The sequence below is a fragment of the Terrapene carolina genome, unplaced genomic scaffold (genome assembly GCF_002925995.2).
Source record: "Terrapene carolina triunguis isolate 2854851 unplaced genomic scaffold, T_m_triunguis-2.0 Scaffold558, whole genome shotgun sequence".
Lineage (NCBI taxonomy): Eukaryota > Metazoa > Chordata > Testudines > Emydidae > Terrapene > Terrapene triunguis.
In genome coordinates this window covers 12,313,712-12,333,038 of record NW_020664909.1, presented here as the reverse complement: position 1 = coordinate 12,333,038, position 19,327 = coordinate 12,313,712, and the positions used below count along the sequence as shown (strand labels likewise).

Here is a 19,327-nt window from a genome sequence, read left to right as displayed (position 1 = left end):
GTTTGTGTACTGTGGCAAGGTACCTCTTCCACCTCACCAGGGTCAGTGATTCCCCTCTCTGGCAGTGGGAGGCTTGGAATAAATCAAACCCACTCCAGACAGTATTTGTTTTCCCACTAGGGGTTTAGTTCTGAATACTTTTGAGGTAGGCCTCAGGACAGGCCCAAAGAGTGCTCCTCCATCAAACAAAAGAAACAAATTCACCTCACAAACAAAGGGAAATACCTCTTCCTATGCCCTCTTTGGGTGTTGGCTGGGGTGAGGTGTGTGGCCTTGTTATTGACCTGGGGTGCCAGTCCTTCCCCTAAACAGACAGTCAGGTAGCTTCTCCTATAGGGAGAAGGGCAGCCTTCCACCCCGGAGAAGCCTTTCTCCCTGCTGCCACTAGCTCTGCAGCAGCATGTCTCTCCTCTTCTCTCACCAGAGGCAGTAGCGTAGCTAGCGGGGTGCAGGGGAAGCAGCCGCTTCCCCCGCCTTTCCAAAAGCGGCCGCAGGAGTGGAGGGCGCAGGCTGGTGGCCCGCAGAGCAGCCGGCAGCCATGGAGGCAGTGGTGAGCTGAAACCGGTTGTTAAATTTAGAAGCCCTTTTAGAACCGGTTGTCCCGGTTCTAAAAGGGCTTTTAAATTGAACAAAAGTTCCAGCAGCTCCCTGCCATGCCCCCAGCCTCAGCTCACCGGGCTCTGGCTCTGCCTCTGTCTCCTCCCCTGAAGGCTCCCCCTCCTGGCTTCCCGCGAAGGGGGGTGGGGTGTCAAGGAACGTGGGGGGCTGGATGGGCAGGAGTCCTGGGGGGGGCATGACCCCCTCGTGGGGCAAGGAGGAGGGAACTGGTTGTTAATATTTTGGCAGCTCATCACTGCATGGAGGGGTGGTGGGCATGGCCGGAGGAGTGGGGGGGACGCGGCCGGAGGAGTGGGGGGCACAGCATGGCAGCCGCGGTCGGAGAAGCGAGGGGGGGGCATGGGGGTGGCATGGCAGGGCCAGAGGACCCATGGGGGGGAAGGGCGGTGCGGCCGGAGGAGGAGTCAAGTGGGGCATGGCCAGAGGAGGAGCCAAGGGGGGGGGCACCTTTTTTATGTTTGCTCCCCCTCCTCTTAGAAGCTGGCTACGCCACTGACCAGAGGAGGGGTTTTTGAAGGTCTCAGGCAGCCCTTAATTGGACTCAGGAGTCCCTAGTTGACATGAGATAACCTCTTTTCATCAGTTTATAGAGAAAAGGACCTTTATCATTCTGGGGCTGATATACTTGCAGTCTATCACTCTCTTACAGCTGTCCAGCCTGACTTTGTCACAGTATATTTCAGGAACATAAGATGCGTGTGTGTGTGTCTCTCTCTCTTTCTCTTTCATATGTATGTATTTTTTTGAGTCTGCTGTCTATTTCATATAAGCCTCTGTGGTGTTTAAGGTATTGGTTTTGACCTAGCAAACCCTAGAGAGTTTGGAACTATCTCGCTCCCTGCGTGATACAAAAACAACATGAGGAAGACTGATCTTGCATTTAAGACCATGGACTGGGATTCAAGTGATCTGGGTTCAGTGCCCACTTCTGCTACCCACTTCCTTTCTTTGTGACCTTGGGCAAGTCACTTATTTTATAGTTGGGAAACTGCAGCATAGGGATGAGGATAATATTTACTTTCTCCCACCCTTTGTTGGTCTTGTCTGTTTAGACTGGAAGCTCTTTGAGGCAAGAACTGTCTTACTATGTATTTTGTAGTGCCTAGCACAATGGGGCCCCAAAGGAGATAGGGGCATTTAGGTTCTACTGAAATACAAGTAATAGCACTAAAGCTAACAATTCTCTGGTTTAAGAGCAGGGGCTGATGGTAGGATGTCTTCCATGAAGGTCTTTTCTGGAGTTCACTTTCCACATTGGTCCATCAGAGCTCCCATATATTGACTTTCAGGGACTAAGTTATCCATTTTTTTCAGGTTTTGGAGAAGGGTTGGGTTGAGGGATGTGGTGGTAACATGCAGGGTAACATTTTTGGAGGAGCACTTGCTATGCTGGGGGATATTCTTATATTTTGGATGTTTATCCTTTGACTGCATGTAAGAACACCCAGAACAGTAGAAAGAAACTCTTTTAAATATGAAGATAGATGTTGTGAAGTTCTTCCGGATCTTGCCACATGAAAGGCTCTTTGTAAATGTAAAAATGTATTATGATTTAGAGATAAACTCTCTCTGTACTTCTTTGCATCTTCACAAAAGCATTTCAAAGTTTAGACTTAAGAAATCTACAGGAAGTAACTATTTTTAATGAAGCAAACTGATTTCTTTTAAAATTTGATACTGGCAGTCATTTGCTTTGGTAATTATTAACAGGAATTCCCATGAAATATCTACAGTGCTTTCAGATGCTGATTATTATTTAAAATCCTGTCAAAAGGCATTTTTAAATAATAAACCAAATCTGCAGTGAGAAAGAAAGCTGGAAAATAATATACTCAGAAAACAGCTGCAGAAAATAATGACTAGCACATTCCCAAACATTTTGCCTAAAAATATATTTGGTACAGTGTGAACATCATTGCTCCATAATAACCTCATAATTGTGATGATCTCAGCTTCTAACATAGTACTGTAAGTGCATGTCAAGAATAGCTCATTAGATCCTACAGCTGTGCAGAGAAAGGTAACTGTGTGGAGAATTTCAGTATTTGAAATCACCCTGATTCAGAACAAGACCCCAAAATTTCAAAGTTCTCCACAAAACAGGATGGAGCCCCAACTCAGAGAGACACTCTGCCTTGGGAGCTCAGGGGTCCCCAACTCAGAGGCAGTCTGGCAGGCGACTGACAATGAGCCAGTGAGGTGAGCTGTTAGGAAACCAGGTGGAAGCGTGCCTGGCAGAGACGTTTTGAAACCTGCCTGCGTTTCCCAAGGAACTTTGTCTGTGAAACAGATCATCAACCTCTGATGAAAAATTGTTTCATCTGAATTTTCTGACCAGTTCTAGTAGATACATCATAGTGTTATCCAATCTTGATGGAAGAGAGGGTGAGTGAATGTTTGGGACCAGGGGAGAGAAAATGGGAAGTCCTGAGTTTCCTAGTGTAGTGAACAGAAAGCAAATAGAGGGTAGAGGAAAAAATACAGGGGAATTATCAAAATGGAAGGCAAAAAATATATAAAAGCATCTTCAGTAATGGCTCAATTATGCTTTTAAGGTAAAACTTTCTTCCCTCCAGACACCTCATCTTTTCCTGTATTGACTATTACCACTCTCCCCTCCCTTGCCTTCCTCTCAGAAACCTCAACCCTGCCCCGGGCCATTCAAAACACAGTTGCTAATTTCACCACCTTTGCCTGTTATTCTGATTACATCACCCCATCTTTGAATCCCTCTGCTGGCTCCCTCTTCTCCATTGCATCTTCACATTCAAGCTTCTCGCACTTGCTTTTCAAGCCATTGACCGCTCTGCCCCTCCCTGCTTGTCTGATCCTATATCATACCCCCCAGTGTTGCCAGGTTGGACCCTCTGCTTATACACTTTCCCACAAATATCTTCACACTTTCTTCCACCTCACCCCTTATACATGGAATACCCATTCCACATTAGTTCACAAAGCCACTTAGCCTCTCCTCCTCCGAATCTCACTTCAAGACCTACTTTTACCATGATGGCAACTAATAATGGTGAGATGGACGGTCAGTGTGGCTCGTTGATATTTATACATGTAACACAAATTTTAAATAATTCACATAGCTATCCTGAAATCGTAGGTTCCATGCTGGTTTTGAGGGGTCTCTTACTGGAGGCTGGGCTTAAAGTGAGTGTATTTTCACAAGCTGTGGAGAGTGCCAGAGCCCTCTACTGAGCCCTCTACTGATGTTGGCAGAAGACCCCATATGACCTTGGGGGCAGCCCTTTCTTCCTTCCACCTCATTGATTAAAATCAAATTCAAATGCAAACAATTTTCCATGCTTTATACATCCCTTCTTTAATATTCACAGGGTGACCTTTAGGGGGAAAAGGTTAGTGTTGAGACAGTTCACCAGTGAACTGTTTTCTAATTCAATTTGTTAAATGCAAGTAACCATAAATAATTATAAATCAATTACCAACCCTGCTGTCTACTTCCCCAAGCAAAAAATTATAACAAAGTATTTCTGAAAGTAATTGAGCAAAATGAACAGCTTCCATAAGGCAAGGCATTTGCGTTTCAATTTATCTTTTCCTTCATAATAGCACCATTTGAAATACATTTTGCTAAATATGGGAACTGCTCTTGTAGAAGAAATCAATTATATTCTTAAGTTTAAATCTTCTTTTTTCCAGTTATGCTCTAATGTATCACTGTACCTAAGAAATGTACCCTGGGGAAAATGCTTCTATTCTTCACTAAAAATCCATGAATAACATTATGTAAAAATTAATTTATGATAAATGATTTAAAATCTTAACCTAGTATGGCTTCTTATTCAAATGTCATCAGAAAATGACACCTCACCCGCAGAAAGGAGTCAAGGGATCCATTCTCCATATATTCCACCACAATCATTACTGGTCTGCCTGCAAAGACAGCAAAGAAACACATTAGGATTATAGCTATATTAAGGGCTTGTTATATTTCCAGCTGTTACAAATAGATTATTTTCATTACTTAAATATGTAGCTCATTTTCAAAATCTTCCTCTACAGCACAAATGCATGTCATTGTTTTGTTATCCCTAAGCAACATTTTCAATCAATATTTTCTTTATTTGAGGCACTGAAGTAGCTGATTACATACAGTTCATTTTGGCAGTGTTTTCTTTAAAATAGTCAAACTAGAGTCCTCAATTCCAAACAGTTACCATTTTTGTACCTGTCAGTGGGAGAAGTAGCATCTTTAACATGAATGTGTAGTAATTACAGCTATATTTTATAAAGAATACTTCTGAAAACACTCCAGGCAAAAAAAAAAAAAAAAAAAGGAAATTGATAAACCATCTCTAAAAGAAACCAAAATCTGCCCTGTCAAAGAAAAAGCATGTAAGCCAAAAACTTCAATGACCCTATATACTATGAAAGCAAAGAAATCTCTCCTTTTTGTGTGTGTGTGTGTGTGTGTTTTACTGATCTGCCTTTGGTGGAGTTTCTAAACCTTCATTTCTGTGAAACATGGCCAGTGTATTTTTATCCATAGATATGCTGATGCAGTATGGTCCTAGGCCACCAACGTACTGAATTCAGTGCTTAATTTTTTCAAATCAATGGAACTGTTCATGTGTTTAAAGTAAAGCATGTGCTTAAATGCTTTACTGGCTTGGGGGCTATCTGGGTCTCTTATGTACTTTGTTCTGCTTGACTAATGCATATTTCCTTGTTGGTTCTGTATTATGTTCAGAAAAGAACCAGCTCAGAAACCGATTAACATTATATGGTTTTTACCAACATGTCCAACTTACCAAATTTTATATTTTATCTGTTGTATGTACCTAAATGGCATCTTACTGCTGGTATCCAGGACTGAGCTGTCACTCCAAAACTGCCTAGCAGGAACAGTCCAATTTACCCGCTAATCGGGGCCCGCAGTGAGATGTTTCAGAATGGTTAGTACACCTCTACCTCGATATAACGCTGTCCTCGGGAGCCAAATATCTTACCGCGTTATAGGTGAAACCGCATTATATCGAACTTGCTTTGATCTGCTGGAGTGCGCAGCCCTGCCCCCCCCCCCGGAGCACTGTTTTACCGCATTATATCAAAATGTGTGTTATATCAGGTCGCGTTATATCGGGGTAGAGGTGTACTACACAGGGTCAGGGCCGGCTCCAGCTTTTTTGCCGCCCCAAGCGGCGAAGGGAAAAAAAAAAAAAAAGAAAAACCCAATTGAGCTGCCGCAGACGTGCCGCCGAAGAGGAACAGAGGGAGTTAAGGACCCGCCACCAAATTGCCGCCAAAGACCCGGACGTGCTGCCCCAATAACGGACGGAGTGCCGGCCCTTTCTATTGGCCGCCCCAGGCACCTGCTTCCTTCGCTGGTGCCTGGAGCCGGCCCTGCACAGAGTCAACTAATAAATGCAAGACTAATGTAATGAACGAGCACATATGCAAGATTGTTGTTCTATCCACTTTTTCCTCCTGCCCAATCTCTTTTTGTGGCAATGCCTGTATCTGGAAAGGTCTATGTAAAACAGAACTTTTAATAACAGGTGCCATCCTGACTCATTCCATTTCTCTCTAAACAGTCCCAATAATTTCAATTCCTTTGCAAGTCCTTATGTAAAAGTCTTTCCCTGTGTGAAGGAAAATTTATGGGGGCCTTAGGACTCTGGTCAAGCTTACAGGCCTAAAGAGTTGACCGAGCCTGTTTTTGTATGGAAAGTCCCCAAAGCAGAACAATGGCTTTGTGTGTATAAAGGGCATGAGGGGGCAGAGTGAAAAAGTCCCCAAGGAGCATAATTTGCAATAGCCAGGCTTATGAAATATATACCACAACAGTTGTGTTAGAAAGGTCGCTGACCGCAAAAGAACAGACAGTGAGTAACAGGAGGGGCCTAGACGGGGAGATGCTTGTTCTTGCTTTTGGCCTGTATTGATTTTGCAATGTATTCCAAATAAGGTAATTAATATGGAAGTATGTGTAATTTGTCTGTGGTTTTAAGCTTTAAAAAGCTTGTGTGTTCCTTGATTCAGCGGGCAGTTACTTAGAGCTGTTACCTCCCCTACACGCTTGTAATCAATAAAGGTGCCTCAGGCTGATCTGATCCAAAATCAATCGTGTGGTCGATTTTCCACAACACCTGCCTATCTTTTAGTTTTTAGTTGGCTGTCCCTGGACTCATTCCTATTTCTGCTATACATTTTTTTCAGATGGGCTAATGAGATGGTAACACAATAACCAGGGTGACTTGCCTAATGGCATTATAATATTTCCACTCCTATTTTCTATCCCACTCTTTATATATGCAAATTTTTGCATATTTTTTGACTGACTGTGGACATCGTGGACAGCTCAATAAAATACATAGGCCCGCTGATCTTTCTCCTGAGTTGATACAGTTAATTTAGAAATGAGAATGGTATAGAAGTAGTTCAAGCTATTCCTTCAAATGTGCATTTACCTGTCCTTGTCAACACTGAATTTCATAAAAAGAACAGGAGTACTTGTGGCACCTTAGAGACTAACACATTTATTAGAGCATAAGCTTTCGTAGGCTACAAGCCACTTCTTCGGATGCATATAGAGTGAAACATATATTGAGGAGATATATATACACACATACAGAGAGCATGAACAGGTGGGAGTTGTCTTACCAACTCTGAGAGGCCAATTAAGCAAGAGAAAAAAAACTTTTGAAGTGATAATCAAGATAGCTCAGTACAGACAGTTTGATAAGAAGCAAGTGTGAAAATACTTACAAGGGGAGATAGATTCAATGTTTGTAATGGCTCAGCCATTTCCAGTCCTTATTTAATCCTGAGTTGATTGTGTCTAGTTTGCATATCAATTCCAGCTCAGCAGTCTCTCGTTGGAGTCTGTTTTTGAAGTTTTTCTGTTTTAAGATAGCCACCCGCAGGTCTGTCATAGAATGGCCAGACAGGTTAAAGTGTTCTTCCACTGGTTTTTGAGTATTATGATTCCTGATGTCAGATTTGTGTCCATTAATTCTTTTGCATAGAGACTGTCCGGTTTGGCCAATGTACATGGCAGAGGGGCATTGCTGGCACATGATGGCATATATCACATTGGTAGATGTGCAGGTGAATGAGCCCCTGATGGTATGGCTGATGTGATTAGGCTCTATGATGATGTCACTTGCATAAATCTATTCAAGAGACTGCTGAGCTGGAATTGATATGCAAACTAGACACAATCAACTCAGGATTAAATAAGGACTGGGAATGGCTGAGCCATTACAAACATTGAATCTATCTCCCCTTGTAAGTATTTTCACACTTGCTTCTTATCAAACTGTCTGTACTGAGCTATCTTGAGTATCACTTCAAAAGTTTTTTTTCTCTTACTTAATTGGCCTCTCAGAGTTGGTAAGACAACTCCCACCTGTTCATGCTCTCTGTATGTGTGTATATATATCTCCTCAATATATGTTTCACTCTATATGCATCCGAAGAAGTGGGTTGCAGCCCACGAAAGCTTATGCTCTAATAAATTTGTTAGTCTCTAAGGTGCCACAAGTACTCCTGTTCTTTTTGTGGATAGACTAACACGGCTGCTACTCTGAAAACTGAATTTCATGTGCCCTTGTGCTGCCCACTGACCTAGCTTTGTCAATTTTTTCTGAAGTTCCTCACAGTATTCTCTAGTCTTGAAAAACAAAAATTTGTCTGCAAATCTTTCTACCTGTTTGTTCTCCTTCTTAGATCACCAATAAATATAACAGTTCTGTTACTAATGCAAATCCCACTGTTATTCTTTTGCTGTGTTGAAAATTGATTTTTTATTTTCTGACAAAAATCCCCTGTCATCACAGCATCTCTCTCTCTCTCCATTGTATCCCCATCTCTTAGAAAGGCCTCTTTGGTGTGTGAGGAATTATCAAACCCTCTTTTGTCCATTGAGTGGTGGGTCCTATCTATGAGTTTATCCAACTCAATTTGTTTCTGATTTTATACCTCCACTGATTATTACTGTGGGTTTTACTCTGACTGGGTGCTATGATGACATATGTTTTATCTTGAAATTAGAAACTAGTGAGGATTATTAATTTATTATTATTATTAAAATATTTTCTTCACCTCATGGCGCTAATGACAACTAACTGAGCAGCCTACTAGTCTTAGTGTCAAACTCCCAAGCAGCCCAAACTCAGTAGGTATGAATTTGGCTCATATAAAAACTGGTTCTACCTCTTCCTCCCGGGCAGAGAGAGACCAGAAATAACTTCCACAATGTAGACAAAAGCACCTTGCAATAATTGTAAGTGTAGAGCTGGCCTACGGATGCTTATTGCTGCATTTGGTTTGACATGAGTTATCTAGCAACTTCTCTTTTTTAGTATAACTACCAAAAAAAGAAATGTGTGGAAAATTCTCCATTTGAAGGGAATGATGCTGTGGCATATCTGGCTATGAAATAGAGACCTCTAGTTTACTATGAGCTCTTCCTTTGTACTATTTAGCAGCCATTTTGTAGAGTTCTATTCTTTCCAGGTTTTATTCCACTCTCATCTCCATAATATCTGAAAGCCTTCTAGAAGTATATGAAGCAATGTGACTAACCTCTGCCCCATGTGATTTTTCCCATTTCCTCTCCTAGGGTAAAATTGTGAGTATTATTTTTTAATTATTCGATGTCTTCTGTGTGTGTGACAGTGAGTGGGAGGGGGGCACCTCCCCACCTGGTGGTTGTAGTCTGTGACAGCAGCCCTGCCTGGTGGTTATAGGGTAGGGAAACCCAGGCCCTCCCACACCACCAGGTTCTGATCCAGAAGCCTTCTTGAGCACCGTAATGCAGGAGTCCGCTACCTGTGCTCTGGCTAACTCTCTTCCCTGGGCCTCTTCCTACCTCTCTGACCCTCCCCTTCAGGCCCATTGTGGCTGGCAATTGTCCCTGGTCCATGGGTCTCAACAAGGTACAGTGTCTCGGTTTCATGCGGCAGACCTCCCCCTGGGAATACTTTCCTGGTGTAGTCTCTCTGCAGCAGCAAGTGCAGGCCTGCCTCTCTCCGTCCACCCCCTGCTGTGCTGAGGACGCTCCCTTTGAAGTCCCTCTTTCAACTGGAGCATGCCCAGCGGCCTGTCAGGGCGGGTCTTCCTGGGCCCAGAATTGCTCCTGCATTCTTAACTCTACAGTGTGGGGTTTAGCCACCCCATCACAGTACTATGGAAGGCAAGGTCCAAGAAATGCGCCAAGTTCTAGAAACAAAAATGATCACGTTTTAGATGGGTTTTTAGATCCTGTGACAGTTTGTTTCACAGCCATGGACTGGCCCCATTGAAAGCTCTGTCTCCTGCACAAATGGGCTTTACCCTTGCCATGGACAGCTCCCTAGTTTCCGAGGAGCAGAGTTGTCTATCATAGTCCTCATCCCAGAGTTTCAGATGATTTCTTTGGTATCCTGTGAACAGGCTATTGAGCTCTTTGAAGATAAGGACAGAAACCTTGAATTGGACCTGATATTCTGTGGGAAGCCAGTATAGGGAGCAGAGGAGACGCTGATGTGCTTATGGTAGTCTGTGTTGCTTAGGAGACATGCTGCTGTGTTCTGTACTAGTTGGAGTTTCCTAAGGGCTGGTGATTTCATGCCCAGGTGAATTACATTGTTGCAGTCCAGCCAGCAAATGAAGGAATATGTTGCTGAGGCCAGGTCACTGTCTGCCAGGATTAGATATCATCTTTTTGCCACCTGGAGATGTTGATAGTGTTTCTTGTGGACACAGCTAGGTGAGAGCTTAATGGCTGTCAGGAATCCCAGGAGCTATCTTAAACTGTGGACTGAAGTTACCAGTTGTGGGAGTGTACTTTCAACCAAACCCAGACCACACAGTGGCTGCAAACTCCTCATTTTGACAACCAGCATCACTTGCATTGTGCTTGGGTTTAGCTGATAGATGAACAGTGGGTTGATGTTGATCTCCACCAAGGGTGATGTCATATGTGGCAAAGACAAGGTAGAGCTGTGTGTCATCTGCATATTGCAACACTTGAGTCTATGTTGTCTTACCAGTTCTCTTAGTGGTTGCACGTAGATGTTGAATAGTATCAGAGAGAGAGAGAATAGATCCTTGTGGGACTCCAGAAGTGAGAGTCTAGGTGTGGAGGTACAGTATCCCATCACTACTCTATGGCTGAATCCTAAGGAGGACTCAAACCATTTCAGCACATTACCCATCTGAAGAAGGTTAAAGAGTTGCAGGGGAAGTAGTATCTCATGATCAATGGTGTAAAATGCTGCAGAGGTCTAGAAGAATTAGAATGGACAAGTGCCTTCTATCAATCAATAGTGGGAAATCACCCAACATAGCCACTAATATGGTTTTCCATCCTGGTTTGAATCCAGATTTTGCTGGGTCTAGGATGTTGGCTTCAGTTACATGAACTTGTATTCAGCCTTTGGCTCGCTTCTGTATGAGCTTGCTCAGGAACAGAACGTTGACACTGGATGGTAATTAGCTAGATGTGATGCATAAAGTGCAGGTTTCTTCACTGTTGATTGTACTATTGCATGTTTGAAGGAGGAAGGGAAGATTCCTTCCCTGAATGAGGCATTAACTATTTGGGTAGTTTTTGGCCTGTAACATGGCACACCTTCATTGTGCTCTTTGCTGGAGGCATTGTGAGGGATCACAGGCCCGAACCCAGGTCCAGGGATCCTTAGGCAGCACTCAGGCCATGGCTGCCACCCAGCAGCTCACCTGGGTAACTAAGGAAGGGTCCAGGGAAGGGCTAACTCACAGAGGGCCCCATCCCCAAAGCTCCCAATTGGGGGGAAACAATCCCTCCTCCCCCCGAATTGGCTAAGGAGTACTATTTAAACCAGGAATAACAACAGGAAGTTGTCTGAGCAACTAGAGGAATCCTTGGCTGTCTGTGACTATGGACCTCTCCTGCTTACCTCACTCTGGAGGCCTGCATTCATCTCTGCTCCTGGTTCCAGTCCTCCCATCCCAGACCCCAATCTACTCCTAGTTCCTGCTGTCCTGCCCTACTCCAGGCCCCTGATCCTTTGCCTTACCTCTGACACTGTCTCCGGTTCTGACCTCTGGCTTGGTACCTAATGCTGTCTTTGGTTTTGACCCTCTGCTCTGACCATTAGGCATGACTCCTGCTCCAACCACTAGACATGACTACCCAAGCTGTGGTCATTGCAGGTGTTACTTTTGATTTCTTACATTAACTTGGAAATAGATTTCAATGACAGGGCATTTTAAAATTTTACAAATAAAAAACCTGTAGCCAGGAGACCTTTTATTTTCTAAACTCACTGTTGTTATTTAGTCATATCTTCTTCACCACAATTCTTATGTGTAAATGTACAAAGAGCAAAACATGTATTTTCAGTCTAACCATTAATTTACATAAAAAATATAAGATGATCTCTATGTGAAAGCACCAGTGTCCCTCTCCTCTGCTACAGGCTGCAGTGGGTCTGGCAGTCCTCTTGTTCTCAAACCCTTCATTGGAGCTGGTCAGAAAATTTTTGATGCAACATATTTGTTGGAATCTGTGGATCTATCAAAATTGAAACATCGAGGAGACAGTTTGGTTTCAAGGAAGTTCTGATGGAACCCAGGCTTGAACACTCTCTGGCAGGAATGTTTCCAAACCTGTGTATACCTCTCCTGGCTTCTAGGGTATGCAGCACCAGGGCAGTTTGCATGGTGGACTGTCCCAGAGCTGGGGTTCCATTCCCTTATGCAGAGAATCTAGAAATATTTGGGTTTTGTTTTGAATCAGAACAAAACCAAAGTCTGAACTATTGAAAGTCTCTGCAAAATGGAATTACCTTTCTCCATCCAGCTCTACTCTTCTCACAAGTAGGTATCTTAGACATTTAAAGGGATTGGACACAGGAAAAGGAAGGGCAATTTCATAGTTATATACACTACAGAAGTTCTCTGGCCTATCAACAGAGACAGAGAAGAGAGAAAGTAAATGTCTGCATACAAAAGGCCAACTGTGTTGATAGAAAAGCATACTTTCTCCAGAGCAAAGCCACATAAGAGCTGCTGTGTACCAATGTACCAATTTGGAGCAGAAAGAGGGCTGAACTACCTGGGGAACCAGACACTGTAACAATGAAAAGTAAACTGTTTGCCTGAATCTTCAATCCAAACAGCAATGCCAACATATATACCTCAGGAAATATAAAATATGTTTACCCCATTTCTCAGATCCTATTTGTGTCTTTTACAACCCTTAGATTCATAAAATCAAACCAGCACAAAATACTTGATGTTTTTATAGTGCCACATTTTGTACAAGCAGATTTCATTCCCTTATGTACTTTGACAAGCTAAAAGAAAACTGTATCCATTTTGCTCAGTTCAACAGTCCAAACAATGATAAGCACTTTCCAATCTGAATTAATTATGAAATATATTTGAATATATAGGTAGGTTTCTGAAATAGATTTGAATTTCTTTGGGCTAAGAGGTACATATTTTATAAACTTTCAGACTGCTAGATGTTTTCCTTTACATAATTTGAAATTATATGCAGCAAAATTATATCCACCATTGAGGAAAACACAGTATTTCTCATTGTTATCCAATCATTCAAGGATACAAATTCCAACACAGGGTTTTGCCAACCTGAGTGATCAGTTAGCATATCATCTAAATCAAAGGCCCAAATGCTATGTGAAAAATAAAAAATAACTTTTAAAAACTCATATGTAGTTAGTTCCCTTTGTGCCATACCCCTGAGTAGGCTCAAGAACATGTTATTTTACATGTAATTAGCATTCATATGTGCCAAAAAACACCTGTTTCAAGTGGTAGCACAGGAAGGACATGATTTGCTAAGAGCACCCATATATGCAGCTGTGGCATCACACAGACAGAAGAGATGCGCATCAGAAGATCTGCACCTTGTGAACTATGGGAGAATTCTAGTGGAGCACAAGTTAAGCCATTGAGGCTACTGGTAGCTCCTCACAAACTCAGATTTGTACTTCTGCCCCCATGCTTGCAGTAAGAGTTTGCTTACACCTGATGCTTTATTTATGTTTGACTGCCATGGTCCAATAGCAATGGAAAGGAGAGGCCTCCAAATTGGCCACCTATAACCTCCAGCAGAATAAGACCTCTATGAAAAGTGTTTAGAGTCTTAACTAGAGGTGTTGTAAAGTTTACTAGAGGGTCCATAACTGGAAACTCCCTAATCCAAACCCATTTGAAATTTCATCTAGGGTTGATATCAGAGCCTAATCAGTTCATATACCTTTGATTTCAGGGTCATATCCAAAATCAGAGGGGGGCTAGTTTATTGATCTTATGCAGCCAAAGTCTTGTGAAAACAGCAATTTTCTTAGGCATTCAGTCCAAAATTTTGGTCATCTTGTGAGAACAGATGATCATGAGAATGTTGCCATCTCTTGAAAAGCTTGCAAGATGTTGGAACCATCGACTAAGACCCCAAACTCTAGCCATGATTTGGCCTCAAGATCAAACCCTAATCTGGATCTAACACTGCCACCTCAAATCTTTTCTTAGAGATCCTTATAAAGTCAGGATATTATTTCCTATTGTACTGTAGTGCCTGACAAAACCATTACAAATGTAAGATACTGGCCCCAAGCGTAACAGACAGCTGGTGATGGTCAATAAAATATTCAAAACTGTACTCCAGACTTGATTTTGACAAGTGATATTATGAAATGTTTGAACTAGCATAATGTTTGTCTTTTGAGTATAAGATAGATCAGAAATGTCTGGATTACTGTTAGATCCTTAAAGCTATGGGAAGGAGGACAATGTAAAGATGTCATCAAATATCAGATTCTAATGGTCCTATTATAATCAGAAATAGTCCTTATGGAAGTCAGTAACAGCCTTTCCACAGAATTTCCAGTTTACACTTGTTATTTAAAAAAAAACCGCTAACTTCTATTAGTATTGATAGCTGTACTTATACAGCACTTTTCATACAATAAACTCAAAGCACTTTACAAATGATCAATTAAGTCTCAAATCACTCGGTGAGGCAGGGATTATTGCAGTTTTACAGATATGGAAACTCAAGTATAGAGGGGTTAAATTACTTCTTCCACTCACACAGTGTCAGTAACAGAGCCAATGACTGAATCCTCAACACCTGACTCCACTTCTGTGCACTAATTACTAAACCTGGGGTTCTCAGCATGAAACTCATCACTTCCAGGGGGGTTGTGGTCAGCTATCAGGTGACTAGAACCACCCTGCCCTTTCTAGAATGCTAAACAGAACAGGGTTCCTGGCTAGAGGGAAGTCTTCTGTACGGGAAAAGGTTGAGAACCCATATAGTAGACATTTCTCTCTCTTTAGGTGTAAGACAGCATACATTGCTATTTATATTACAGTAGCACTTTGAGGTCCCATCGTGCTGAATGATGTACACACATGGGAAGACACTGCTCCTGCCCCAAAGACTTTACAGTCCAAACAAAGCAACTATTACTTATTTAGCTTCATAAAGGTACACAGTATCTGTTCTTTGTCTCTTCAGATGAGAAGTTTTTCAGGCAGGGACTGTACCCTCTTCTAGTTGTACAGCATCTGGCACAATAGGGCTCTGATGGTGATTGGTCTTTGGGTGCTGCCCTTATATATATATATTTTTTTTTTAAATGACAATTGAAATTGCAGATGCTAGACTTTTTTATTCTGTTGCCTACAAGGCCCGATCCTCCATGAAGATCACAAGAAACTCCAGACCTGTCATTCTTGGGGGTCCTCTCTTTCCCTGATATTGTATCTCACTTTTTCCTCTTTTCAATGTGTGTGTAGCACTTGTAGTCTAATTGCAAGCGTGAATCGAAAGTATTAAAGCTGCTTTAGTGATTGGTTCATGTGGGGCCTCATAGTGATCCAGTCTGCTCTTCCCATTCAATATGTCACTTAAGTGACAGACCTGGTCACAATATTTAATTGCACAAGGAAGCTGGATTCCTTAGGCTGCTCCTCAAAACTGAATCCTCATCTGGCAATACTACCTGCTGCCTCCATTTGGCTGTTACTTTGCAGGACTTTCAATGCAGATCAGAGCAACACAAGTTGCTAAAACATCCTTGATTGATGCCTTGCCACCTCAGGTCATACATTACATTTTTTTGTATTTTGCATTTATTAATTCATTCAGGATTTTATTCTTTGTCAAAGCAAGAAAGCAGAAATATCTGCCATACATGGTAGTGTAACTTTAAATACCAGATGCATTTACAATTCATATTTATTTTTAATTTTCCTTCTAATTTTCTCCATAACATAGGATTTTGATAGTATGTAATTTAATTGAATGATAGAGTGATGAATAAGGATGAGACTATAAAGTGTCATATCAATGACAAAATATTCAGCTTGTTGTCTCCTGTTGTCATTTTAAATAATGCAGCAAAGCCCACTTTAATGAATTTTTATGTAAGATTAATCCTCCAAAAAAGAATACATTTAGTACATGTTAATCTCTACAGTCTTTATTTATAAGCAACAGAGGGTCCTGTGGCACCTTTAAGACTAACAGAAGTATTGGGAGCATAAGCTTTCGTGGGTAAGAACCTCACTTCTTCAGATGCAAGACTTCCTTATTTATAAGGAAATCTTTAATATCTGCCATGGCAATAAAACTGTTAAAGTAAACAGGATATTTATTAGTCCACCTATATCAATATTGAGGGTTGTAAGACATGGTCTCTGTAATTTACATGAAACTATCTTTAGGTCATCTCCGCAAATCAGAGTTCATACTTTTATCTGATATCCTTCCACTTACGGGCCATATTCTGGGTTTGGATTACATCCATATGTCTCCCATTGAAGCTAGAAAGTGGCTCTAATTTAGTAAATGCACAGACCTGCTTCTAATTAGGATTAGCTCTTTTAGAATTTAAAAATGCTCACAGGAAACTCCCCACTTTCCTCATGTAATTGTTCAGGGCTCAAAACCCCATGTCTAGTTACACTTGTGCTGTTTCTTATATACAATATGTATTGGCAGAGTCTATTGCTCTATCTTTCTAGATGCATAACTGCCATTACTGGTAATGGAAGTTACTGTAGTGATGTATATCAATGGGAGAACAGATTCCAGGGAATAAATATTTTCCCAAGAGACTTTAAAAAACCCCACCAAACCAAAAAAAACCCCAAACCCAAAAACCAATGATGCAGAAAAGCAGCTGCACAACCACTCAAATTTTACATTATTAAATCAAAAACCAACCAAAACAAGTTATGTGCAAATCAAATGATGAATTTACCACAAATAATTGTAGTCATACTAATTGTTTTAAATTAGAGATGATCCCAAACTGAAATTTGTATTCCACATACCCTGAAAGGATGGACGTGCAGAATGTGGAGTAGCTCACCCAAACTCTCTGGCCACTAGGAGCTGTGCTAGGTCAGCATAAACACTACCATTTGAATAATATACAGTAGTTAATGAATGAGCTGGGCATATACATCCTTGGCAAATAAATAACAGAAATGTACAATACATGGAAGAACATTATTTGCTGAATACTATCACACACACATACACACACACACTCTCTCTCTCTCTCTAATGGCCCATAGCTGCCATTCCTAAATGACCATAGTTTATTGTGTCTACACAGTATTTGAAAAATTACATATTATTCTTTGAAGTGTTTTTCTGCAAATTTTCATTCACTACATCTTGGCCTTCCAGTTTGTTCTTTTCACACCTTTTCCAAGCTTTCACCTTCCCAGCTTATTTTTAAAAGCCTTGTGGTCTCTGACAGTTTACTATAGTGCCCTGTATATCCCTCCTATATAGCTGCAGTTTGTTCAATGAAATGCCCAGTCCTGTTCCTTCTGAAGACTTCAGTGGGAAGAGGAGCACCACATAAGACTTACAAACAGAATAGAAATGGCATTGCTATCACAAATTACTCTGTGACATAGGCATGTGTTTTTAATTTAAACTACTGGGAACCTTAAATATGCACTCAGAGGGTCTTCCTCGCATTTTCCTGTTGGGGACCAAGGGGGATATAGCAGTTTTAAAATTCCCAGTTCTCCATTGGCTGAGCCCCCAGTCCTAGGGGGATCCATGTCTACACTACAATTAAACACCCACGTCTAGCCCATGTCAGCTGACTCAGGCTTGCAGGGCTCGGGCTGTAGAACTGCAGGTTAGACATTCGGGCTTGGGCTGGAGCCTGAGCTCTGAGACCTTCCATCTTCCTGGGGTCCCAGAGCTCAGGCTGCAGCCTGAGCCTGAAGCCTACACCACAGTTTTACAGCCTGAGCCCTGCAAGCCTGAGACAGCTGACATGGGCTAGACGTGGGTGTTTAATTGTAGTGTAGACATACCATGGAGGCCAGGATCATCTATATGTTGGCCCTGTACCTCCAAACTGCTTCTTAGCCTCCCCATGTCCTCGCCTCCCTCTATGTCAGGAAACATCCAAAGGTGCCATAAACCCAGGTGTTCCCACTGCCCCAGCCATAGGGGTTTCACATCATGGATGAGGAACATTCTTTAAAATAATCCTGATTTAGGAGGTGAATCCCTGCAAGGCTGAGAAAAGGACAATGCTTTAAAATGTTCCCTGTCTCCTCTGGCCTGCCACCTCTCCAGTCCCAGATGCAAATCATCTGGTTTTCCGACAGAGGAGATTCTGCAGGATTGGGGGAATATTTTGGGGAAAGCTGTTTTCATGTTTATAGTTTCTCCCTTTTCCTGATCCATTCCATCCCCACTATCCATTCCATTTGTGGAAGCAAAGAAAATGCAGTAGTAGAGGGAAAGCAAGTGGCAACTTTTTTTAATAGTTAGGCTGTACGAGTTTGATAAATCTTCTGGTCAAATTTTGATTTTTACTGTTAATTTTCATTTTAGCTTTCCAGCCAGTTTTTTTTAACTAATTTTACATTCCTTCAAGGTCTGCCTTGTTGGGGTCAAGTGGCTTTAGATCATCTTTGTGCTCCCTTGATCCCATGAAGGCTGTGTGCCAGGTCGGGCCTCTGTGGTAACTGGAGCAGCCTAGAGACTGCTCTAAATTATACCAGCTGACAATTGCTCAATGGACCATTAGAGCTGCCAGTGATTACTGGTGGGCAGTGAAGCCTTGGCCATCTACCCTAGTGCCATTTTGTCAGCTCTGTTCCATTGACGGATCCTACATTGGCTTTAGGACTACTTTCCACCAGTGGATTGGCGCAAAGCAACAGACAAGATGGGTCCAGTGGCAGAGACAAGAACAGAACTTGGGAGTTGCAGTTTCCACAGTCTGGCCCTCGTGCCAAGGAACAAAGGAAAACTGTTAACTAAATTAATAACAGGTTCACTTTGGGCTTAATTCAATGGATGGATAAAGCATTTAGCCCTGTTAGATTATGGCCAGTTCACGCAGCCTTAGTATAACTACATTTCAGTACAATTTACTTATTTAATCTAATGCTGACATTTCACCCCTGAAAGCTGCTGTCGTAATGCTTTTGATGTTCATACCACTATACACTCTCCTGTGTGAAGGGCAAGGGACATTCCAAAGTGAGAAAACATGATTTCTGTCCCCAAACGAAGTCTCATTGCATAAGCGGTCACTTGCTCTATTGACCTCACAGTATGTCATGGAGTTTAAACAAAATGATATCTGCATATCAAAGGCTCCTATGCTCCATCAATATTCAATACTCCATAATACATAAGAGCTACTTAGCAGGATGTAAGAGGAAATAGAAACATTGTACAAATTCA

General features: G+C 41.9%; 1 protein-coding gene across 2 annotated transcripts in view; it reads right to left on the bottom strand.

Annotated features, from left to right (window-relative positions):
- Positions 1 to 19,327, bottom strand: part of EPHA6 (EPH receptor A6) — an 858,706-nt gene that overhangs the window by 101,545 nt on the left and 737,834 nt on the right. For both annotated transcript variants that reach the window (XM_026659017.1, XM_026659018.1), the window contains one exon: positions 4,460 to 4,521. In XM_026659017.1, coding sequence (XP_026514802.1) covers positions 4,460 to 4,521 — 62 coding nt within the window. The remainder of the gene's footprint in view (positions 1 to 4,459; positions 4,522 to 19,327) is intronic.